The 26,203-nt window shown below is 42.9% G+C and overlaps 1 protein-coding gene across 1 annotated transcript in view; it reads right to left on the reverse strand.

Annotated features, from left to right (window-relative positions):
• Window positions 1-220: 220 nt before the first annotated feature.
• LOC126336141 (insulin-like growth factor-binding protein complex acid labile subunit) overlaps window positions 221-26,203 on the reverse strand; it is a 53,398-nt gene continuing 27,415 nt past the window's right edge. The window contains exons 3-4 of the mRNA XM_049999634.1: window positions 20,170-21,471; window positions 221-2,246 (exon numbers count right to left, since the gene is read on the reverse strand). Of these exons, the coding sequence (XP_049855591.1) occupies window positions 1,842-2,246; window positions 20,170-21,471 (1,707 nt within the window). The 3' untranslated portion in view covers window positions 221-1,841. The remainder of the gene's footprint in view (window positions 2,247-20,169; window positions 21,472-26,203) is intronic.

The raw sequence follows: 26,203 nt of genomic DNA on the forward strand, positions 1-26,203 counted from the left end.
CCCTTTATTCCGCCTCAGTTACACTACGTCGGCGGTTGCTGCTCAAACAGTGTCTCCAGGTACACACACACCACCATTACTCTACCAAGCAGACTTTTGGGGTTACACTCGTACAAGGCGTTCCCGGAGGGGAGGGAGGGGGTGGGGGGATGAGTGAGGCGTCCACTGGGGGCCGAACCACACAATAAATTTGGAATCGGTGTGGGGTGGCGGTGGGGTGTATGGACTGCTGTGGTCTGTTCTGGGGTTGTGAACCACTGAGGGCTACGGCACGACGAAATCTCTCCGTCGTTTCTAGGTCCTCAGTTTCAACACACAATACATAATACAAAGGATGACATCCAACACTAAGCAAAATTTAAAGTATCTTCAGTGGTCAGGTTTTTTACTCCTACGCTGTTTCCGTCCATTATTCTACAGAAAGGAATTCGGTTGTTAGCATACTGCACTGCAGTGAAACACATTTTGCGTTCTTTTATAAATCTACGTTCTCCTCTTACACTTTCTGACTGCGCGGAATGGGATCGCACAGTGCATCTTTAAAAAAATGCAAACGAAAACTACATGCCTGTATGCAGAAGAATTGATGAATATAATGTAGGAGCCAGAAAACTAACCACTGAAGATTAAGTAAAGCGAAAGAAGTCTGGGCAAAATGAAACTTGTATCAAAGTCGCATAAGACAGAATTGTTGTAAAACTGCGACTTGCAGATGAAAGCCCCAAAAACAAAAAAACACGGATGTACAAGATGTGACGACAGCGTGTAACGAGGCATCAATATTGCTGAAACACTCTGCACAAAATTTCACAAAACCGGTTTCCGTAATTACTTCAAAAAGTAAGAACTAAACGAGAATACCAAACATACCACAATCTGCTTTGTATTAAAATGAGGCGATGATCGACATATTCTTTCTTAACTGTGGACTGAAAATTAAGGCCGGCTACTACAGTCCAAAATTCACGTCCGGTTCACACCTAACAACAAAACTCCATGGTACCGAACGTGTAAAAGGATTGTGCCTATAGTAACTTACCATCGACGTACGCAAATGCCTTGCATATGTAAGAAGCGATATGAAGGCAGTTTTTCTTTTTTTTTTTTTACCCGTGCAGATCTGCAATCACAAATGTCTGCTATCTGGAGAACAGGCGCTAAAGTAACGTGTGAGCGCTACGAATGATCTGTCCAGGCGGATGGATATCACTCTGGCTTTTCTGCTCTTCAGAAAGACTCATGGTCTGCCAAGAGCGGGGTCGGCATTAAACACAGATGGTAACAGATATCGCTTTAGTTCTTTCGCAGCCCAATAGAGTAAACTTTTGCTCTTCATGCAGTATCCGCAAAGCATTAACTTACTTTGAATTCTCTAGAATTGGAATTGGGCAGCTTACGAGTCGCGTTTTGAGGCTGTGTTACCTTCAAAGGTCTGAAAATGAGTCATTCCGTGGCATGTAAATGTAAGTCAGCTGCACAACGGTAAATAACGAGCTATAAATTGGTTAAAAATGTGGATAAATTTGACAATGCGCTGCCCTCACGCTGTGCATTTCAGTCGAGAATTGAAACCAATGCTATACGTACATTGCATGAAGGACAAATGTTCTTTCTTTTCGGCTGTAAAAGACCTAAGGCGATATCTTTACCATTTGTGTGTAAAGCCGACAAAGCTCTTATTTAACAGGCCGTACAAGTATCTCCCTACAGTCCAGCTGGCGTACTTACTCCACGGCACTTTACGTGTCCATTGAATATCTAATACTAATCCTAAAGCTAGCACCACTGACGGCTAGTGAGAGAGATGAAGAAAGTAGCCTGTCGATTCTGTAAGCTGCAGGCTACGTCCTGTGGCTCGCCGGTGGAGACGTAGGAGTGCCCCGTACTGAGTGTGGCTGGCTGTAGAACCAGGACCACGAGCCAGAGCGCAGCGCAGGGCTCTCGGCAGTGTCGGGCCTCCTGAAGACGATGGGCGACGTGGGAGCCGAAACGTCGGGCTCTTGGTCCGGCGGCTGGAACTGGCGCAGCGCGTCGGTCAGCCCGGTGGGGCGGCCCTCCTCCAGCGCCCACCAGGAGGAGACGCGCCTCTGGGCAGCCTCCAGTTGCCGCTGCCGCCCCCGCCGCCTCCGCAGCTTCACCTGCTGTCTCCGACGGCAGTGGCTCAGACAGAGCGCGGTTCCCAGGACCGCGTTAGCAACCAGCAGCACCGCAGCCACGACGCACGTCACGACCAGGATTGCCATGCGCTGTCGAAGGAAACTCTGATAAACTGCTGATAATGGAGTTCATTGTGTGGACTTTCAAAAACAACACACTGTATGAGGGCCACTCCGAAAGAAACGTACAATATTGTTCAAGAATCCAATTTTTTTTCTACATCTCATAAAAGAACTGCTTGGAAGGGCACTTTCATTTCTAGTATACAACACGATACACACATAAAATCACCACTCAATCCAGAAAATTTTTTCACAAAACTTCGAATTCTGATTTCCATTTACGTTCAAACAGGTGGTAAAAGAGTAATTTTTTCATATTCATATGTAGAAATATGATGTAAAAATGTTTGAAACAGGGGACTGTAACATTAAAAATATGTCAAAAACATTTTATCATCAGCCATCTTCACTTCAAGCATTCAGCCTTTTTTTTCTTTTTACCGTACCCATCCATTTCTTCTTAAATATTATATGCAGTGGTGGTCTTCCTCCACTCATTCTTTCGAGTTGTTTATTCCATTTGTAGGACATTAAATATGTTCAGTTCTTCCTCAAGTGCCGAATTTCGAAATCTATCGGCTCTTGTGCATTCCTTTATTGCTCTTACAAGCCTCATCTCTGTTACTCGTATGCAACTTCCCTAACGTTTACTTACAACCTACGATTTACTTCCGTAAGTAAGCACTGGAACTGCACATTATGTTATAAAATTTCATTCTTTCTTTTTAGACACCTGTTTGTTGTTCTACGTATATTCCCAGACTTTCCTTATTTGTTCTCTACGTCTTCTTCATACTCATATTTTATAATTTTTAAAATACAGCAGTAATAATAATTTATTATTGTCTCTACAATTTAATGATCACCTATTACATTTGTTATCTCAAGCAACAGAATAATAAATTAAAAATAAAATTGTCTTTGCCTTCCAGAGATTGAATTCAAACATATTTGTGTAACTAAATACGTCGCTAACTTATTTGCGTTTTCGACGCGCTTTTGGTAGTTGTGAGACGAGCTTTGTAACACGTGGTGGGGGTGGTGTGTCGTTAGCCGATGTGGTTTATACAAGTACCTGTAATCCAAGATTTTGTGCGTTATTGTGTGTTCTTTGAGGTGCAGAATTAATGGATGCAATTACTTATGAGAAAGAAATTCCCAACGAAACATTTCTAAAGTCAATGCATAACGGCAGTTACCGTCCTGGATTTCTGATCTTTAAGCATGAGCTTACTTTTAGATGTTCTGTGGCGTGAGAAACATCGAGAGAACCATGAAGGAGAGAAAAAGATAAGTAAGAAACAATGTTATAAGTTCGTGAATTATTATACCTCACAACGCCTATTGATTCTCTTTTATTTCCTCGGAGACTTGGGAATTAGTTACGCAAAGCAAACCGCTCTTTCCAAGCGAGACTTATCGGTAATTTTTAAGTTTGTTTCTTTATCCCTCTCCATAAAGGTAAGTCAGAATCTTTTGCATTATGGACGTCACAGAAACATTCTTCCAGCTTGTATTAAAGTTTAATAGAACATGATCCGGCAAGTTGTGCTGACGTAGCACTCCGTTCAGACAGCTGCTGTGTTTCATGTTCATCTGAAGCAACACGCTATGATATACGTCGTGTATTCTGACAACAAGACAGTGAGAAACGTTAACAAGAGATTGGGCAAGGTGTATAGGGGTCACGTGGTGTATCGCAGCAGAGCTAATCGTTGCGCAAGCTGATTACCTGGTAAGAATGAACGAACTGTCGATCCGAATGGGAGTTAAAGGAGTGTGTGCGAAATATTGAGAGAGTTGAAGTTGAAAAGGTCAAAGCCAGATGCGTTCCAAGAATGTTGACTGATGCCCACAAAGATTCACTGAAGACAGAGCACAGAGAACTTTTGGAACACTATTGCAATTCAGGAGATGACTTTTTTACGAAAATTGTGACGGAAGAAGAAACTCGTTTTCATCACTCTGAATAGGAGACGAAAAGGCAAGCGATGCAATGGCGTAATGAAAATTCGACGAAGAACAAGTAATTCAAAACTGCATCTTTAGTAGTAAATGTGACGGCTACTGTGTGTGTTTTTTATATACTTTTTATTTAGAAGGAACCGCCATCGATTCTGACGCATGAGGCAACTCTTAAAAACTTAATGCTCGAATGTGTCGCGTTCTACATCATCAGCAAACACAAGATGTTTTACTGCTGCATGATAATGATCACCATATGTCAATGAGAAAGCCACCCCCCGACAATGCAAAGTTTGGTTGGACAATTTATAGCCATTATCTGACGCTGTGTGATTATCACCTCTTCCGTAAACTGAAGAAATCCCTTCGTGCAAACGAGATTTGAAGATGACTCATACTGTAAAAATATCAAAGTCATGGAAAATAAATTGCCTGTTAAAAACATTGTGCTTTTGTGCTGGAGTGACTGTCGTAATGTATCATTCCACGGCTGTGCTTGTTTGCTCTTTCTGCAGCTATTCGACAGGCTGTTTCCAGGAGAAGGAGACTTTCTTCAGCCATGAATTAACGGCGGATTGCATTTCTGCCAAACATACTAGCTTCACCGCAAGACATCTTAGTTTCATTACCGCAAAATTGACATATCTTTACCGCAAAATGTCAGAAATCACTACCGCAACTATAATGAAACAATAGTTTACTTTTAAAAATGGCAGAGCAGCAGACTACTTGGGTTAAAAATTTTAGTGCACAAATTACGAATACCGTGCCACAAGCACTATTAGGCTGATATAGATTGGTAAAAATGAACAAAGGTATAAGTACGTAGCGTGTAAATCTGATAAAAGCGTTAAGGTGAAACGTAAAATCTCCCATCCGCTGCTATAGTATGGATATTAATACACAGATATTAAAGAGTTTTTTCGCAAGTGAAAAAATGCTATACACTATTTGGCAGGCCTACTAAGAAGCACCCTTCGTCTCGATTGTTAAAAAACCTAATCTGCTGAACTGCTCTAATGCCTTCTTTGCAGGACAAGGGTGGTGGCCATCTGTTTCCTTCGGATTGTGCACAGCGATAAACGAAAATTAGTTGTCTGTGTTTTTCATAAGTAATTGGCTTAAGTAATTGTGCTTGTATTATTTTACTGTAATGTGAAGTTTGTTCTTCATACGCTTTTATTTGAAATAACTCCGCGTAACATGTGATTCATCGCATGAGAGGTGTCTCTCCATTGCACCATTTCACTCATTTCCGCAATAGTTGCTACACAATTGTCCATGCACCACACGAAATGTTACTCATCCTCATTTTACGTTCTGTCCTGTACTTAAATTTGTCCTTAATAATACAGCCCCCCCCCCCACGATTTGTAGTAGTTTTTATGAAGTCCATTGTTTAAACGATTAAAGCAACAAGAAAAGGATAAATGCACATCTATACCAATGTCGGAACATCGTTCCCACCACTTACGTACCCGATACACACCGAACACAACGTTGTGTGGCCCCATCTACAGTAATTTTCGCCTGTGGCCATAGAGTCATTAGACAATCTGCGATTTAGAGACACTTACAAGCAGCAATACTTATGTATGAGGGATGGGATACTATAAAGGCACAGCTGCAAAGCTTACGTAGTATGTAATTAGGAATTTAATGTAGCGATATTGAAAATTTCTCTTTTGCAATAACGAAAAAGTATTTTTGCGGCGAAGAAAATGAATTTTTGAGGAATTTCTTTTCCGTTCTTGGGCATTTGCTATCCAGCTGGAATTAATGAAAAGGGCTTTCCTGAAACCTCATAAAAGGATATAGGGCCAAGCATAAGAGGCAAGATGACGTCGATATGATTTCTGCACGATGACCGTTGTTGTCCAATACCCACTACAGTTCTGGCCGGAAGCAGTACCTTACGAGGTGTTACAAGTGTGAGAACGAAATAACCAGCGAAAATGTCTACATTCTGTTCCTGATTGTGATTGGCTGGAAGGCCTAAATGTTAAATGGTTTCGTAGACCAGTTTGGAGTTTGCGGAATCTTGGAAATAAATAACAACAGCTGTAGGATATGTATTTCCAGAAAAAAATTGAGAGAATTGGAAAGAACTTTGCCTTGGCCGTACATAGATAACTGCTGAGAGAGGATGAGTCACTCTCTCACTTTCCTCCATCACAGTCTCGCCACTTGTTTTCAGCTGTACCAAAGTAGTATAACTTCTGAATAAAATAAATCCAGCAATGCCTATTCAGTGTTAGATAATTTCAGATTGCGTCTCTCTCTCTCTCTCTTTTTTTTGTTACCATTTCATATGCAGATTAACAACAGCGAACACAGTCCAAAGAAATAATAAGTTTAGCAGACACGTGGGCCAGATAGTCAAGTGAAAGGCTTACTAGCTGAAGTGATTGCTGTCAGGCCAACTCATAGTCACCGTAGGCTTTCAAAACATACCAAAAGTCGAATGTGGTCTCGCATCGTTGAGTCCTATCCGGTTTTCTAGGCTAGCGCTGTCGTTTAGCGACTGTGCACTCGCTCAGCAACCAGAGACCTCAAATTAGTTTGCGGAGTTAAGTAGCTAACTGGACAGGGTGTTTAATCAACGAAATGGACTTAATTATATTATGTATTTGTTTCCATGAAAATCTGAGTGTGGTGTTTTCGTGTGGCTTGTTCCTATTGTTTATCGTGTTCCTGTTTTATTGTTGGCTACCTTGCTCTGCAACACTAAGTCTAAATAGTGGATTGTGTAAATAATTTCTCGTTTTTCGGTTATGTTTATGAATAGTATAGTTTTTTTCAGGTTGTAACGGTTACTGACAGCAGACATCATGAGGGAATAAATGTACTGTGGTGCTGTTGGCTGTATACCAAACTGTTCATAGAGCTGTCCACAACAGGTCCTAGAGTTGACGTCACATATTATCCTTATTACTCGTTTATGTGCTACAAACATATGTTTTGTCAATGACGAGTCACCCCAGAATATTGAGTCATAAGATGTTATAAAGTATTATTCATAAAGAGAACATTGCAGAGCTTAGACATTTGAAAAGATCTGTAACACAAGACTTCGGGTTCAGGCTGTTACCTACACAAACAGCTAAGAATGTAGAATATTATGTCTCATTTATTGATTTACCATCATACTTTATTTCTAATGGTGTGGTCACTCATTGTGGACTATATTGCAAATATTGAGTTTTAACTAAACTAGCCTTCGGATTTCATTATTAATAAAACTGGCACCTAACAGCGTCAAAAGTCGAGTATCTTACTGCACTGATTTTACTGCAGTACAGTTTATCAGCTTAACAAATCAGTGACGTTACGCCTCTTCTGAGTACATTATCTCATAGTCAAGATTTGCTGGTAATAAAAATTCGCGGTTAACGTTGCCATGCACAAGAATTTAAAATCTGCATAGTTTTGACTTTTAAACTAATGAAACCAGTTGCTGCCTATTGAGCTTAACTAGCGTTATCTGGAACAATTTCAATGCATAAACTACAGGGCGGTCGTCGCACATTGGATGTCGTTTTATGGCCCTCGCTAGAAATCAGTCCACATCGGACATATGGTTATCTGTAATATTTAGCTTGAATCGACGACCCTCACTTTTCTCTGACCTTATTATCAAATTATTTTTACGAACTTCCACCATGCTGGAGTAGTTTGGGTCAGCAACTTCTGTCAATCAGTAGAACGAAAGACCAGTCCGAGTTACAAACTTTTACCTTTTATTCATTCGATGACTAGTTTTGAGCCGAGACACGCTTTCGAATCATTACAACAGAGCTGAAATTGGTATTTCCGAAGACGTCAAAAATGTGTAATAAACATTTACAGCGCATACAGATTTGTCTGTATGCTCTGTAAATGTTGATTGCTCATTTGTGACATCATCAGAAATGACATTTTCGACTATTTTATGATCATTTGAAAATGGGTCTCGGCCATAAACTAGTCATCCAATACATAAAAAGTAGAAGTTTGCAGCTCAGACTGGTTTATCGCTCTACAAATTGTTTTTCTTCGTCCTATGATGTAGATATATGCTTTCTCTCCGTCAGTTTTCCATATACGTGGCGACAGATGTGGTTAGGTTTGGCACTACCATTCTAAAACAAAAAGAGATGGTTGAACATAAATTTAAAGCGAAGTAGCAGGTGATGGGAAAACATGAAAACCTGTGAGGCCATGTTACCACCATGTCGACCAGTTTGGAAGCCACGATCTTGCATGCAACTCGTAATTTCCAAATAGAAAGGGGGTCATATGACATATCAGATAGGAGATCTGAAGGGTACAATAATGGTACGTTTGATTTTGGCATAACTTCATTTATTCTCGAAGTATGGCTGATGATTCTTATTTGCAAGTGACGTGAAAGCTGATGGTAACACTTCTCGAACGCACTGAGATCGTCCCGATATAAGGAAAATGGAGCACTCGTGTCTTGCAGAGCTTTTCAACGGACGACTCCGAGACACAACACCCAACACCCACAGTGCGGTGCTAAACCTTCCTGCTGAACCCCGTGAAACTACCTGTCATAGACATACCACAAACTGGACGAACGAAAACGGCTACGCTTGAAGCAACACCGACAGCTGTCCTGGCATCAAAAATGGTTCAAGTGGCTCTGAGAACTATGGGCCTTAACATCTGAGGTCATCAGTCCCCTAGAACTTAGAACTACACTCCTGGAAACTGAAATAAGAACACCGTGAATTCATTGTCCCAGGAAGGGGAAACTTTGTTGACTCATTCCTGGGGTCAGATACATCACATGATCACACTGACAGAACCACAGGCACATAGACACAGGCAACAGAGCATGCACAATGTCGGCACTAGTACAGTGTATATCCACCTTTCGCAGCAATGCAGGCTGCTATTCTCCCATGGAGACGATCGTAGAGAAGCTGGATGTAGTCCTGTGGAGCGGCTTGCCATGCCATTTCCACCTGGCGCCTCAGTTGGACCAGCGTTCGTGCTGGACGTGCAGACCGCGTGAGACGATGCTTCATCCAGTCCCAAACATGCTCAATGGGGGACAGATCCGGAGATCTTGCTGGCCAGGGTAGTTGACTTACACCTTCTAGAGCACGTTGGGTGGCACGGGATACATGCGGACGTGCATTGTCCTGTTGGAACAGCAAGTTCCCTTGCCGGTCTAGGAATGGTAGAACGATGGGTTCGATGACGGTTTGGATGTACCGTGCACTATTCAGTGTCCCCTCGACGATCACCAGAGGTGTACGGCCAGTGTAGGAGATCGTTCCCCACACCATGATGCCGGGTGTTGGCCCTGTGTGCCTCGGTCGTATGCAGTCTTGATTGTGGCGCTCACCTGCACGGCGCCAAACATGCATACGGCCATCATTGGCACCAAGGCAGAAGCGACTCTCATCGCTGAAGACGACACGTCTCCATTCGTCCCTCCATTCACGCTTGTCGCGACTCCACTGGAGGCGGGCTGCACGATGTTGGGGCGTGAGCGGAAGACGGCCTAACGGTGTGCGGGACCGTAGCCCAGCTTCATGGAGACGGTTGCGAATGGTCCTCGCCGATACCCCAGGAGCAACAGTGTCCCTAATTTGCTGGGAAGTAGCGGTGCGGTCCCCTACGGCACTGCGTAGGATCCTACGGTCTTGGCGTGCATCCGTGCGTCGCTGCGGTCCGGTCCCAGGTCGACGGGCACGTGCACCTTCCGCCGACCACTGGCGACAACATCGATGTACTGTGGAGACCTCACGCCCGACGTGTTGAGCAATTCAGCGGTACGTCCACCCGGCCTCCCGCATGCCCACTATACGCCCTCGCTCAAAGTCCGTCAACTGCACATACAGTTCACGTCCACGCTGTCGCGGCATGCTACCAGTGTTAAAGACTGCGATGGAGCTCCGTATCCCACGGCAAACTGGCTGACACTGACGGCGGCGGTGCATAAATGCTGCGCAGCTAGCGCCATTCGACGGCCAACACCGCGGTTCCTGGTGTGTCCGCTGTGCCGTGCGTGTGATCATTGCTTGTACAGCCCTCTCGCAGTGTCCGGAGCAAGTGTGGTGGGTCTGACACACCGGTGTCAATGTGTTCTTTTTTCCATTTCCAGGAGTGTATTTAAACCTAACTAACCTAAGGACATCACACACATCCATGCCCGAGGCAGGAATCGAACCTGCAACCGTAGCGGTCGCGCGGTTCCAGACTGAAGCGCCTACAACCGCTCGGACACACCGACCGGCGTTCTGACATCTTTCATTATCGGTCTCGTTATGAGTCCAGAACGTACTACTCGCATCATCTCTCGAGGAACTGCAGTCAGCCGTTCTTCAGCAATGAGAATATCGGTTTTACAGTAGTGACACATTTACATTATCTCACTCTGGAGGGGTCAGATCGTTGGGTTCAAATAGCAGAGTGAGTGTGATACGTAAGGTGGACCAAAATCGTCATTTCTCTATGATGTACTGTCTGCGGATGAAAGTTATAAGAACGGACGATTTTTTTTTCTGATTTCATGCTGCCCGCCACGATTTCGTCTCCTGTACCAAACACTTCATCTCAGAGTAGCACTTGCAACCTACGTCCTCAATTATTTGCTGAATGTGTTCCACTTTTTTTCTTCCTCTAGAGCTTTTATTCTCTACAGCTCCCTCTAGTACCACGGAAGTCATTCCCTGTTGTCTTAAAAGATGTCATACCATTCTGTCCCTTCTTCGGCTCAGCGTTTTCCATACATTCGTTTCCTCGCCGATTCTGGCAAGAACTTCCTCTTTCCTTACCTCAGCAGTCCACCCAATTTTTAACACCCTTCCGTAGCGCCACATCTCAAATGCTTCGATTCTCTTCTGTTCTAGTTCCCACAGTCCACGTTTCACTACCATACAATGCTGGGCTCCAAACGTACATTTTCAGTAATTTCTTCCTCAAATTAAGGCCTTTGGTTGATACTAGTAGACTTTTCTTGGTCAGGAATGCCCTTTTTGTCAAAGTCAGTCTTCTTCTCATATCCTCCTTGTTCCTTCTATCGTGTGTTATTTCGCCGCCTGGGTGCACAATTCCTTAAATTCTGCTACGTCGTATGCCAATTCTGATGTGAAGTGTCTTGCTGTGCTCATTTCTGCACCTCTAATTGGTTTCTTCAATTTAATCTCAATCAGTGTTCCTCAGATCTGGTAATTCTTCACTTTCACTGAGGTTAGCTAAGTCATCAGTGACTCTTATTGTTGATATCCTTTTACGTTGAATTTTTTAATCCCACTTTTGACCCTTTCTTTTATTTCCGTCGATATACAAACTGAACTGTAGATCTGGAAGACTGATCCCTTTCTTACTCTTTCCAATCCCAGCTCTTCGTTCTTGGTCTTCCACTCTGACTGTTCTCTCTTGGTTCTTGTATATATTCTATATTACATGTCTTTCGATATTGATTCCCCCTATCTTTCTCAGAATTTCGAACATCTTGCACCATTTTACATTATCGAACGCTTTTTCTTCAGTCGTTCTTCCACTGTCAAACGCAACGTCATAAATGCTTCTCTGGTTCCTTTACCTTCCCTAAAGCCAAACAGATCGTCATCTGTCTTCAATTTTATTTTCCATTTATCTATATTTTATTGATGTTGGCAACTGGGCTGTGTGAGATGTTAAGATGATAGTGCGATAACTCTCGCCCTTTTTAGCTCTTGCTTTTTTCGGAATTGTATGGATGATGTTCTTCGGAAAGTCTGTTGGTAAATCGGCAGTATCATGCATTATACACCCCAATTTGAACAGCCGTTTTGTTGACAGCCGGCCAGTGTGGCCAAGCGGTTCTAGGCGCTTCAGTCTGGAACCGCACAACCGTTACGGTCGGAGGTTCGAATCCTGCCTCGGGCATGGAAGTGTGTGATGTCCTTAGGTTAGTTGGGTTTAGCTAGTTCTAAGTTATAGGAGACTGATGATCTCAGAGTTAAGTCCCATAGTGCTCAGAGCCATTTGAACCATTTTTGTTGTTGACATTTCCCCAAACGATTTAAGGTATTACGATGATAGGTCATCCATCCCTTCTATCTCATTTGATCTTGAGTAATACAAAGGTCTTTCAAATTCTGACATTGGATTCCCTATCTCTTCTATATCAGCTCCTCTTTCTTCTTCTATCATCTTATCACACAACATAATTCTTCCCCCTTTAATGTACTCTTTTCACTTATCCGCTATCTACTCTGCATTTAACAGTGGAATTCCCATTGCACTCTTAATGTTACCATCATTGCTTTTAATTTCACCGAAGGTGTGTTTGACTTAGATGTATGCTGAATTAGTCTTTCCGACAACCAATTTCTTGCAATTTTTTCATATTTTTCATGCAGACATTTCCCCTTAGTTTTCCTGTACTTCATATTTATTTCGTTTCTAAATGACTTGTATTTCTGTATTACTGTATTTACGTGAAAATTTTGTGCTTTCTTGTTTCATCCGTCAACTAAAGTATTTCCTCTGTTACCTATGCTATGGATTCTTCTTTGTACCAAAGTTTTTCTTTCCAACTTCTGTGATTTCCCTTTTCAGATAAGTCAATTCCTCTTCAATTGAACTGCAACTGGCCTATTCATTGTCTCAGTACCTGTAGCCATTGTACCTCCGCGCCCCACTTCTTTGCGTGGTGATTCTTTATGACTAGTCTGTTTAACTACACCCTAGTTTTCATGATTACTACATTGTGATATGAGTCTATATCTGGTTCTGGATATGCCTTACAATCCAGCATCTGATTTCGGAATCTCGGCCTCACCGTGATGGAATCTAGACGGAATCTTGCCGTATTACACGGCCTTTTTCATCTCCTTCTCTTGTGACTCTTGAACAGAATATTCGCTTTTATAAGCTATAATGCAGAACTTAGTTTTTCTCATGTCTCATTCCTTCTACGAAGTCCGCATTCTCCCTACTTCTTTCCCTAGAACCACTTTCCAATCTTCCGCGACTATTAGATTTTCATCTCCCTTTACATACTGAATTACCTGTTAAAAACTGTCGCAGTACAACACACCTGGTCCTCTTTGCTACACAGCTGTCTGTCCTGTCTAGGAAGGCATTATTAGGGGCAGAGTAAATATCTGTATGAGTTTGTTTTCATATAGAGCTTAAAAAAAAGGTTCAAATGGCTCTGAGCACTATGGGACTTAACTTCTGAGGTCGTCAGTCGCCTGGAACTTAGAACTACTTAAACCTAACTAACCTAAGGACATCACACACATCCATGCCAGAGGCAGGATTCGAACCTGCGACCGTAGCAGTCGCGCGGTTCCTGACTGAAGCACCTAGAACCGCTCTGCCATCGTGGCCGGCAACTATGTCCACCCATACATGCAGTGTTTTTTCCTTGGTACGATAGCATCTACCTGCAGCATAATGTAACGTGCCACTCAGCTCACAGTGTACATCCGTAGATCGAGGAGCACTGCAATAAGTTTCCCCCACCAATCTCACCTAATTTAAATCCAGTAGAAACTCTGTGGGACCACCTCGACCTGGCTGTTGGTGCGGTGGATCCTCGAAGGAGCAACGTAGCACACTTCGCCGAGGTACTAGAGTCGGCATGGCTCCATATCCCTGTCGGTACCTTCCAGACTTTCACCGACTCTGCCGGCCGAAGTGGCCGAGCTGTTCTAGCCGCTACAGTGTGGAACCGCGCGACCGCTACGATCGCAGATTTGAATACTGCCTCGGACATGGATGTGTGCGGTGCCCTTAGGTTCTGATGACCTCAGAAATTGAGTCCCATACTGCTCAGAGCCATTTGAACCATTTTTTTTTTCACTGACTCTCTTCCTGCACGTCCGCGCTGTAAAATATGGTTATTAAGGCTTTTGTCAGATGGTCGCATTAATATGACTGGGCAGTGTATAAAATTAAACGAAGGCTTGTCACATTTTCCTCTAGAGTTCTTGTATTACAGAACTGGTTCTCTTTTGGATGATTCTGTAGAAGCCTCACTTTCTTTTGCAATGTTCGCTTTGAATACGAGGTTTACACTATTTTGAGAAGTTTTTGTAAGCATTTGGTCGCTTTGGAGTAATTTCAAATTGTGTCAAATTTTGAAATGCCACCGCGGCCGACCTGCCGTCTCAAGACGGGATAATTCCACCTTTCTTTTGGCATGTTCGCACCCACCTCATTACTTGCCAGCTGTGCAGGAATACCTGGATATCCAGTTTCCCTGGAGGTCGATAGGTTGGTGACGTCCGGTAGAGTGGCAGCGGCGTCAACTCGATTTAAGTCGATTAGGTTCCCTTCTGTGGGGCATGTGAAGGCAGTTGTCTACAAGTGATCATCCATGGAGGAAGGTGGAGGTTTTCATGGGGCTTATGGACTTCCCAAAGAAATTTTAGTAGAAGTATTTACATTTTTACGTATATCAGATTCGAAATTTCGTACGTAATTTTTGGAGAATAAAGAAGTAATCGTGAATGCAGAATTCGATTGTGTAGATTACAACACTATCAATTTCTCGAGAGTTTGTTCCTATTGTCGTTGTTAAATTAATTCCATACCATGTATTTCTCCAATTTTCGGCTGCCTGAATTTCGAATTATTTTTTCTGAACTGCATTAGCTACAATTCTATTCTGAGGAAATGTACCATTCAGTCACGTAAACAATTATTATTATTTTAAACCATTTATAGTAATTGTTGTCATTAAAAATTTACAAAAAAATGGTTCTGAGCACTATGGGACTTAACATCTTAGGTCATGAGTCCCCTAGAAATTAGAACTACTTCAACCTAACTAATCTAAGGATATCACACACATCCATGCCCGAGGTAGGATTCGAACCTGCGACCGTAGCAGTCTCGCAGTTCCGGACTGCAGCGCCTAGAACCGCACGGCCACACCGGCCGGCAAAAATTAACATTTGGTTATTATTATTATTATTACAATTTTGCGCTCTGTGGCACATTAAAAGTAGACGTGACAGCTAGTTATATCTGAGGGTGCTGGCGGGTGGTGGGAAGGGTGGGGGGGGGGGGGCAGGGGGAGGGGGGGAGAGGAGAAAGTAACAAAACTTATAATAACCTCTCACAACCAAACGCCTGATGGTACCTGCGACGAAGATCAGAAAACTGGCACGCATCATAGTTAGGATAGTTGATGCTGGCCATGTATGTGTTAAGTAAAGTCGATGAGGGATGAATAAGGCAAACAACAAAACCTCACAATGTTCTGGACAACAGGTCGAGTATATGCCGTAGGCTTTGTGTGTTATCAGCAGCATTTGCCTTGTTCTGAACAAAATTCGACATTACTCAAGAGTAAATAAAGCTATCCTCAAATGGAAGCAACTTCTGTTTCCTCGTGTAATTTAAAAATGGCAGCCGCGTTGGCAAAATAACCTCACAGGCTTCGCTTTTCTCCCATATCTTACTACGCTACCCGATATACGTATGTAACGAGGAATGGGCTACTACCTGTCCCGAGAGACATATCTCCTAGTATAAAAGGAAACGGGAAGCATTGGGTTGTGAACATAGAAGCAGTAACATCAGAATGGGTCGATCAGATTAGCTCAGCGACTACAAATATGGGCTGTTTACTGGCTGTCATCTGAGTAACCAATCCATCACGCATATTTCAGCCCTTCTAAAGCTCCCCAAGGATTATTATGACTGAAGTGGAAACGGAAAGGAATAATCACAGTTGAACGAAGCCCACCAGACTTCATTCACTGACATAAAGGGCATTACGGTAGGTGGTTGTAAAGAAATCGCATGAAATCAGCTTAAGTAATCACTTGAGACTTCCAAACTGTTACCAGTAGTCCAGCTAGTACAATGACTGAGCGTAGGGAGTTAAAAAAAAAGAGGTACAACGGTAGAGCAGCTTCTCATAAGTCACATATTTCTGTAGTCAGTCAAAGCGACGTTACTGGACAATGGGTGACTGGAAACGAAGATTTTGACGGATGAATCACCCTATAGGCTGGGGCAATCCGATGGAAGATCTTCGGTTTGGCGAATGCCTGGAGAATCTGCATCATGTGAAGTAGCAAATGTGAAATACGGAAGAGGTGGTGTTACTGTGTGGACGTGTAAGGGTAAGGTGTGGTCCCCGTATGACGCTCAAGAAAACGCAAACTGGGAAGGATATGAACACATTTTAGAGCATTGTGTACTGCATACAGATGAGGTACCGTTCGGAGACGATGAATCAGCAAAACAATTCACCCTCCCATAAAGCAACAACTTTGAGGCAATGGTTTGTGGACAACATTCCTGAGATGACTAGTCTGGCCAGAGCTCCAGTCTGAAAACAGCAAAGCTCCTCTAAGTCACAACGCCTACTTAGCTCCAGACCCCAACGTCCAACATCACAATCCTCTCTGATTTCTGTTCTTCAGGAAGAATGGTGCCGCCTTCCCTCCACAGACACCTCACTGAAAGCGCCCACAGCAGAGTTCAAGGCATTGTATAGGCGATATGTGGACACATCCCATATAAATGTCCACTTACAGGAATCCACATACTTCTGATCGGGTAGTGTAATTGACTTAACATTTCTGCTGATTCGCTGGTTTGAGTTTTAGAAGTGTGGTTTTAAAAATATTATTGGAGAAATCCGCGAGCACAGTATAACCACTGAAATTAATTATAACACTAGATCGCGAGGCACGTTTACAGAAAGGTGGTTGGCTTAGACCACCACATAATCATCTTCAGATTTACAACTATATAGATGAACAATGGCTGTGCATGGAGCAGGGAGCGGGAATCAAAACTCTCCAACCCAACAGAGGCAGGGACACTATTACCAGTTCTTACAATAGCAATAGCACACAAACGTTACCATGACGGAAGGTATCATTCTTCACAATGTCAAAATTGAAATAACAGCCAGCAAATACACATGGGCCGGCCGGCAGCTGTGGCCGAGAAGTTCTAGGCGCTTCTGACTGGAACCGCGAGACCGCTACGATCGCAGGTTCGAATCCTGCCTCGAGCGTGGATGTGTGTGACGCTCTTAGGTTAGTTAGGTTTAAGTAGATCTAAGTTCTAGGGGAGTGATGACCTCAGATGTTAAGTCCCATAGTGCTCAGAGCCATTTGAACCATTACACATGGGCCGCCAAGAGTAGACATAGAAGCAACTCCTTTTTAGCGACACTTGCTCTAGCTTATTATCACGACAACGCGCACGTCGATGACGTTCGTAGCGTGACATAGCTCAGTAGGTCCGTTCAATGCAGTTGGCTTTATCATGCACAGCCATTGTCCATCAGGACTGTTGTAAGTCTGAAGACGATCATGCGATGTTCGAAACCAGTCACCTTTCAATAAACGTGCTTGCAGTCTAGACTGTTATAACTAATTCCAAAGACTAGAAGTGTGCTGCCTCACCTATCGGCCACCTGTATGCTGCAAGTGTCAGAATGTTTAAAAACAGTCTTGATCGCAACTGATGTTACCTTCTAACCGGTTTCGGCCATTTTATTACAGGCCATCATCAGTCTGCGCTGTAATAACAAAAGTAAAAGTAAAAAACTACATAAAGAAGTCAGTCATGTTAAACTATGCTCTGAAACGTTGTATCATAACTCATCTGCATGACGGCGATGGCTCCTGAGCCGCTGTGGAGTCGTCAATCACTGCAACTGATTCTGAAGGCTAAGCAGCCACCAGCTATATAGGGCAGAGAGAGGGCGCTCCAGAGCCTTACATAGCGTTTTGGGTCTTCATTTTTAAATATTTGTCATTTAAATTTAACTAATCAAGAAATGAGTTTATAATCAATTAAGGTTAATAATCGGTGTTCCAGTCAACCTCATAAAATGCATTAAAAGTTAGTGTAATTCGTTAACTGAGGCCCAGCGGGACGACTGGAGGAAATAATTAGCACTATAAGATCGCTAATTCTACAGTTACTGCTATTTATTCGTAATAAAACCAAATGTGTGGCGTATTGATTTATTTTTATTAGTAGTCAATCATTTAAAGCCTTAAAAACACTAGGAAAAACTAAATACATCATTCTATATGCGTGCAATCTCTTGATCGCTGTGATAACGTATTAGGGCACCGTTTTCATGGAGACATCCTGGTTAATATGTCTGTCAGTTGTGACGCTTGTATAAAACTAGAGTGCCCACTCCCGACCCTATATAATTTGTAGCTGCTTGGCCATCAGCATATGTTATAGTGACTGAAGACAACACAGATTGTCAGGCGCCATCGCTGTCATCCAGATGGGTAATGATGCACCGCTTTAGAGTATACTTTATTTCATTGACTTCACTATGTAATATTGCACTTTTGCTTTTGTAATTACAGGGCAAACTCTGATGATGGCCCGTAATTAAAAGGCCGAAACCGGCCAGAAATTAATATCGGCATCTCTTAAGGGGAGTTGGATTGCCCTATCCCGACAATGTTAAATTTAGTGACTTGGCATCCCTGTATTTCAGGAACCACAGTAGCCATTGACGTTGAATTTTTATAGAACATTAAGTTGTATGTTCTGAGTTTACTGAATTACAATGATTGGCTTTCAGTCACTGCTTTCGGAAATACAATTTTTTAATCACACGGTTAAAATTTTGTATATTTTTTTGTACGTTATCGTATATAATTTTAATTATACCAACATTATGTTCTTCTTTTAGTTCAGTAGACTCACGATATGTATGTTAGTGCGTCCTGAAAATTTGGATACTCTACTCGAAGTAGTTTCTGTGATTTAGGGAAAAATGCAACAGAAAATGCAAATTTTCAGGAACGGCTTCTAAAGTTTCAAAAGACTGTAACTAAATATATGCTTAATTTTTTTAATTATTAGTCACTCATAAGCACCCTGCACCATACTGTATATCATCCTCTTGATTTTTTTCCAAGTGTTTTCTCCTTTTCTCCTTTCTGGTCTCCTTAGTGGCCAAGTGTATTGCATACTGTGCTTTATCAATGCGAACCTTGTCCATCTGTTCAAGCTCTCTGATGCACTTTGCTCCAGGATTAATTCCCACGTGCTGTAGCACTTTCACCCTATGAATGTTTCCATCGTTAAAAGCGATAACAGCATCACTGACCCCCAAGTTACTATCTTCATTCCAACAAAAACATGTTTTGGTAAGCGAGTACATATAAGATTATTGAACGAATCAGTGGGATTTTGAGTCTGACCATGCCAACACTTCTTCAGTAGCTCAGAATTTGCCAGGTCTCTGTAAATAGGTTTTATGATATCAATGACTGCTGCTGGGATGGAATGTTTATGGCTGTATGAGCTATTTGAGTACCAGTCATTACGGTAACTGCGCCACGAATCAGGCCCAGGAGGACAAAAGTGGGGTAATGGTTTTTCGTCAATTGACAGTCTGTGGAAGTAAGTAGCCCATACTGCCTGCTTCATTTTCAACAAATCCTCAGTATTATTTCTAACGGCCACCCCCCAATACTGCTGTAGTTGATCAATCATTTTGTCTGTCAGTCTGCCTCTTATGGTTTTACCATCAGAAAGTTTCTTGCTTCTCACACTTTGTTTCAACTTCCTCAACCTGGTGTCCATCCTCTTCTAGACATGACCTTTGTAACACAGCAATCCACAGCCTTCCATATAAAAAAATTACTGATTTTATTAGATCTTGAAGTAATGCAGGTAAAAATTTTAACATTTTCAGCCAGTGTAGATTATATTTAAAATATATATATATACCGGGTGGTCAAAAAGTCAGTATAAATTTGAAAACTGAATAAATCACGGAGTAATGAAGATAGAGAGGTACAAATTGACACCCATGCTTGGAATGACATGGGGTTTTATTAGAACAAAAAAAAAAAAACAGATTTCACAAAATATCCGGAAAATTGCAAATTTTATAAAGAAATAAAAATCCGAAAATGTGAAAAAAAATCCGTTCCAACTCCCCTTAAATAATTTTAAGAGAATTAAGATCGCTGTTCTCCCACAATGTTACATAAGGTTACGACGGAATGAAACTCACGGCAATCTGTGGGTCCATGAGACACTCCGGGTCAGACGGACAGGTGAGGCCGATGTCCGCCAGCCACGGAGGCGGCTGGGCGCCACATATGCAGCGCGGGCCGAGGCGCAGCTCGGCGGCGGCGGCCCAGTGGCGCAGGCACTGTGCGACTGCCGGCTGCAGCCGGTGCAGAGCGTTGCCCGCCACGTCGAGGCGGCAAAGCGCCGGCAGGCGGACCGCCAGCGACCGCCACTGGTCTGCGCGCAGCTCCGCCAGCGCGTTGAGCGACGCGTCGAGCTGCTGCAGCGCGGGCAGCGGCGGCAGGGCAGACACGAGCGCCGGCGTGGCCAGCAGGTTCCCCCTCAGCGACAGCAGGCGCAGGCGCCGCAGCGGCGCCAGCGCCTCCGCCGCCAGGCTCTCTAGCCGGTTGTACGACAGGTCCAGCACCGACAGCTTCCCCAGAGCCTCGAAAGCGTTCGCGCTGATCCAGTTTATCCTGTTCCGCGACACGTTTAGCTCCCGCAAATTACCTAGACCTTTAAACGAACTGCTGAAAAGCCTCATGACGCTATTGTTGGCGAGATTCAGAGAGTAAAGATTCGACAGCATGTAGAACGGGGAACGCGTGATGTTTTCAATTTTATTGCTGCTCAGATCGAGGACCTGAAGCTTCGTCAGATGGTTGAACGTTCTAGTTTCCACGCTGAACAGCTCATTGTTGGACAGCGAAAGCTTGTTCAGCTGTGTGAATTCGTCGAAAGCTTGATATCCGAATTGTTTGACACCACTACCTTCGATACTTAGCGAAACCAAGTCCCGCAGAAGGCGAAGGAGCCCAAAGTCGTATACAGAGAGTGACAAGTGCTTGAGCTGCAGCATCATTACGAAGGAATTGCTGCTGAACTGCAGCAGGGGGTTGCCCCTCACGTCCAACAGTCGTAAGTTCGTGAGCTTACTAAAGACAGAAGCACTCAGGTGCCGAATCATATTGTCCTTGAGGTACAAGTACCTCAGCGATCTCGAGGCTGCTGTGAGAGATGCAGGTAGAGTCTCAAGTCTGTTAGAGTCGAGAACGAGCGAGACGAGGTTGCCGTTGGCCTCGAAGACATCTTGCGGCAGCACAGACAGTTGGTTCCTGCGTAGTGATAGGTGCTCCAGCCTGGAAACGGGCCGGAACGCTCCAGGAGCTACTGTTCGCAGCAAGTTGTGTTCGAGATCCACCAGCCGCAGACCAGGTGCACCAGCGAGGGTCGTATTCAGTAATGAATGCACCCGGCACCGCTTCAGGCGAAGCAGTCGCAACTGGGGTAAGTTTGGCACGTCCTGTGGACAGGTGTACAACTTCATTCACTATCTAATTAATCAGTCTCACTGTCAGTCGCACATTATTAATAAATTAATTAAATATGGGGGGGGGGGGCTTAGAGTACAAGTGGTACAAGTGACATTTGATACGAAAACAATCTAAGCACACTTTTGTAAAGCTAAAGCCTGGATTTCTTCACAGGAAAAGAACTAAAAATGATTGCCCGCGTAGTTTTGCACTCTTTGATGATAAAATTCAGGTTCTAAGCCAATGACTGGGCTGCATTTATAATACTACTAGCACAACCAAAATGGCGGACGAAAGGATACTTGCTCCTATATTTAATGAAGCTTCAGATTTGCCTTCTATGCTTTTTACTTATAGTAATATTTAATGCATGCTTAATTAGGCCCTGTTCTGAAACTGTGGCTGTACATCTTGACGAAAAACCGGCATATTGACGTTACAGATTACAAGTTCCTTGAACCTGGCCATACGTATACGGAATGTGGTAGTGCAAAGAGACACCTGAAATATGAATGGAAGCAGTGAAGAAGGTCAGCCTAAATTTTTCCGTTGTGGGAATGAAAACAGAAAACTTTCTTTCAATTAAAGCTATGGATGCCATAGCAGAGAATAAGATTGTTAAGGGTTGTTAAAGACAATCAAGAAAACAGAAGACAGTAATAGAATATTTGTAGGATCAGAATCAGCAGGGATAATCCTGTAACAGTGCAGTTAAAGTATTCACTCAAACGTGTTCTTGAGCTCATTGAAGCGGATTTTAGGAGCCACAATACTGGTCACCAATAAATACCTCTTCTGCACCCATTGCATCAAAATGAGAATGCAATAAAGTCTTAGAAGTGGGAAAAATTCCCATCAATTGAAAAATTACATCATGAATCTAAAACAAATTATTCCATTCACAGACAACAGTTTCCTTGGGTTTAAGAAGATGGAGTGGAGAAACAAGAGGACGTGGTCAAACAAGGGGACAAGGAAGGCTGAAAAATGCGCAACACGGCGGTACAATACGACAGGTGTTGCCCCAGAAGGACGTTCTTCAAGAGGTCCACGGAAGGATACGATTTTGATTCTACATTAAGGCACTGACTGTGAGATGATTATCGAAAGAGACTGTGAAAAATGTTTCGTACGTGTTGGAACACCACCAACATATTTTCGAAATGTTATTTCTATTGTATTTGATATTGATCTATTTTCCACCTTATTGTGTTAATTTTGCACTAACTGCACACTGGTTCTTTTGTTTTGTAACGAACTTGTATTGTGAGCATTAGAGTGTTGTACCAAAGAGAATCTTGAAAATAAAGCATAGCAAAGAAAATGTTTTTGCATTTGTACCTGATTCACTCCAAATAGTTTTAAGATGCAAGCAGTATAATTATTTTAATGCATTGTGAAAAGAAAATGTAGAAGCACTGCAATATCGATCCATACTTATAGGTATACACGGACCAGAGATAATTATAAAAAAACATATGATAGCAACTCGCGTAATTTATAAATAGCCATTTAACTGTGGCAGTCATTTGCTCAGTATGCTTCAGCACGGACTTGTACCACTTCTGCTCTCAATCCCTCATATGTAGTCCTACAGAATCAGAATAATAAAATAATGAATCACCGAATGCCAGATGGAAAATATCAATCTGAATAATAATAATAATAATATATCAGTAACCGTCCGCACTCATGGTCTCGCGGTAGCGATCTCTCTTCCCGAGCACGGGGTCCCGGGTTCGATTCCCGGCGGGTTCATGGATTTTTATTTGCCTCGAAATGACTGGGTGTTGTTATGTCGTGTTCATCATCATCATCATCATTCCCCCTAATACGGCGGTGCGGCTCTCCCCCATCGTTCCCCTCCGCTCTATCAACTAGCATGGGACCATTTCCATTTCCATATCAGTCACCGGAGTGAAACAGCTAGTCCCTTAACGAGCGCCTCACAAATTCCCAGACAGGATAACGCCTTCTAAATATGGATATGGCATTCAACAGAAGGAAAACACGAAACAAAACATTAGCTGGTAGGTTATCAACGACGGAGGAGGATGAGCCGGTCGGCAGTCAAAGAGCGTCTGTTTCCCTGTTGCGGAGTTGTCTCCATGAAATATCTGTTGCCCTTGTTACGAAGGGCCTTATCACACCTGGTAGTAATTACAAAATAAATTTAATTAAAACAGAGAAAGTGAAATAAGTTTCGAGCAAAATACTTGGCAGGGCACCTCTGGGGGTGTCATTAGGCGTGAAAGCACGCGAGCTGGCAGTGTTGGGAACGGTCCCAGACGACCTCCCACTAGGTCACCCGAAACAGCTACTGTCACATCCACCTTATCCAGCTCACGCTCAGTCACAAGCCAGAATTGTTTTGGCTGAATTACTATCAAGTACAGCCTAGATGCCACCTACTAAGCCGGCCAAAGCGGCAGTGGATCGATTCATTTTCGTTCATTAAGCATACTATTACGTAATCATTAAACTCTATACGAATCAAGTGAACTACAGATCAAATCTACACAAGCACTTTAGTAAGATGTACTCATCTTTAAAAGACAGATAACAGAAATTTTGTAAGAAGTGATTTGCCCAATAGTAAAAGTAATGATAATGGAAAAGATGTTTGTGGTGTACAGGTGTATATCACTAACATTTACTGACATGGTGGGGTCTTTACGCCATTTCTATGTGTATGTTCACTGCAGTTAAACTTTTTATTGCTTGAATATCTTAATTGAAACACTTCATTTGTCAAGAAAGAAAAGTGAAAATTGACAAGTCTACGTCTTTAATTTTCGTGAGAGTGTGGAAAATAAAATGATACAGATATTTCTAGAGGCTGAAAATGGAACAAGTAGTGCTGGTTCATAACAAGTATGCCTCATTTGTTCTCACAGTCATCTGAAGCTCAAGTGCCCAAGATTAAACAGCGCTATGAATCAAAAGGTCTGACGTGGTAAGTTCCCCTGCCTGCCAGAAGGACTTCAGGTTGGCCAGAATGCTTCATTATCGTGACTCCCGCGATGTTTTTCGCCCGTCCGCTATAAGATTAGTTAAACTCTCCAGCATACACCTACCGTGGCTTGCACAGCCAGCGAAAAGAAAACGGAACTACGGGAAGTGTGTCGTAAAGATGCAAATGCGTGTCACCAGGTGCTTCAGTCGAACACATAATGACCACCTGTATCAACCTTGCAGGAACCTCCAACAAGGTTACGCGTAACGAGTTAGAAAATTACAACAGTGGCTAGTTATAAGATGTGCGTACCTGAGATAACATATTACCGTTTTAATTTTATACTATTCTACGTTTTCCTACTTCTGCGTTGACTTCTGAAGTATGCCTACTGATCTGATCAAAAAGTGATGACTGGTGAAAAAATTTACTACGGGAGTCCAGACATTGTAACAGTCGATGAAGACATCATGACGTATAATTATCAGTTTTCAGTTCCTTTAAGATACACCGTGAAGGAAACCGAAAAAGAAAAACTGAGAAAGTAGTAGGAATCATTAATCGAAATGGAAACCATACCTTATCTTTAAGGTGTGAAATATTAAATGTGGTCATCTATGCAGAAGGGCAGTTGTTTATGCTTTCTGTGAAAACGTAACACTTTCGAACTGCATGAGGTGACATTCAATGAAATGGAGAAAGCAGTTTCACTATAGATCGGCAAAAAAAAAAAAAAAAAAATTAGAAAATGCTTTAAAAGAGTTGTGTTTATGTAGGACAGGATATTCATCCACAGCTGGACATTATCTGATACTTCAACAGGTCTCGCTAGTTAAACACCGCAAACTGACCGTATGATTGAAATAACAACAATAGCCAAGTCAACGAAGATGAAAAAGGTCAATTAGGGGAAAATCGTGAAGTCGCACATTTTCTCTCACTGCTAGGAGGGAGCGCCCTGAGCAAAATCCTAAAAACTCTGACCGGTGAGCTGCAAGCGTTGAGACGGAGGTGAGTTTTTAAGGTCACATTTTTATATACTTCTCGAGTAACTAGAAGACCGCTGCTCGTAGCGAAAATGTTTCCCGATGCAAAATTAAAGTACTGTAAATTTCCTACATAAAAAGGCCTATTAATTTTTGCTCTAGAGGTAATAGTACCCGCGTTCAGGAGATACAAGTGTCGCAGATTGCAAAAATAATATTTTAACGCTATAAAAATAATGTTCATATTTAAACAAAGTCGGTTAATGTCATATGTTAAATACAGTAGAGCCGCATTAAGGGATAAATTGTGTTCGGGTGGGTGTAACAGGGTGGAGAGAGCTGGGTGGTGTGTGCAGGGGCGCGTGAAGGTGGACGGTTGGTCACTGGAATGTTGTCATGCAGTTCGTTCCATCACAGGTCTTCTAACTGAAGACCGATGAGGTGATTCTCCACCCTATATACTCCTCCACGTCACAAGAAGCCACTATAGGATGTCTCACAAAATTACCCCGATTCTCCACAGCATGCCTCAAGAATCACTGGCCACGCAGTGCGCAGACATGTACGATAAGTGTTTATTCCCCATACAATTCGTTAACGCCTCATGAAATGCAGATATAAAAGGCTGAACTCCGCCCGAGCAGGCCATGAAGGGCCAAGGTACTGACAGGCAGCAGAGTCATCCTCAGCGCATACAAGTGGGTGGGGCGTGCGGTCAGTACACCACTCTCCCGGCCGTATGTTAGTTCACGAGACCGGAGCCGCTACTTCTCAATCGAG

This window comes from Schistocerca gregaria, chromosome 2, assembly GCF_023897955.1.
Source record: "Schistocerca gregaria isolate iqSchGreg1 chromosome 2, iqSchGreg1.2, whole genome shotgun sequence".
Taxonomy (NCBI): Eukaryota; Metazoa; Arthropoda; class Insecta; order Orthoptera; family Acrididae; genus Schistocerca; species Schistocerca gregaria.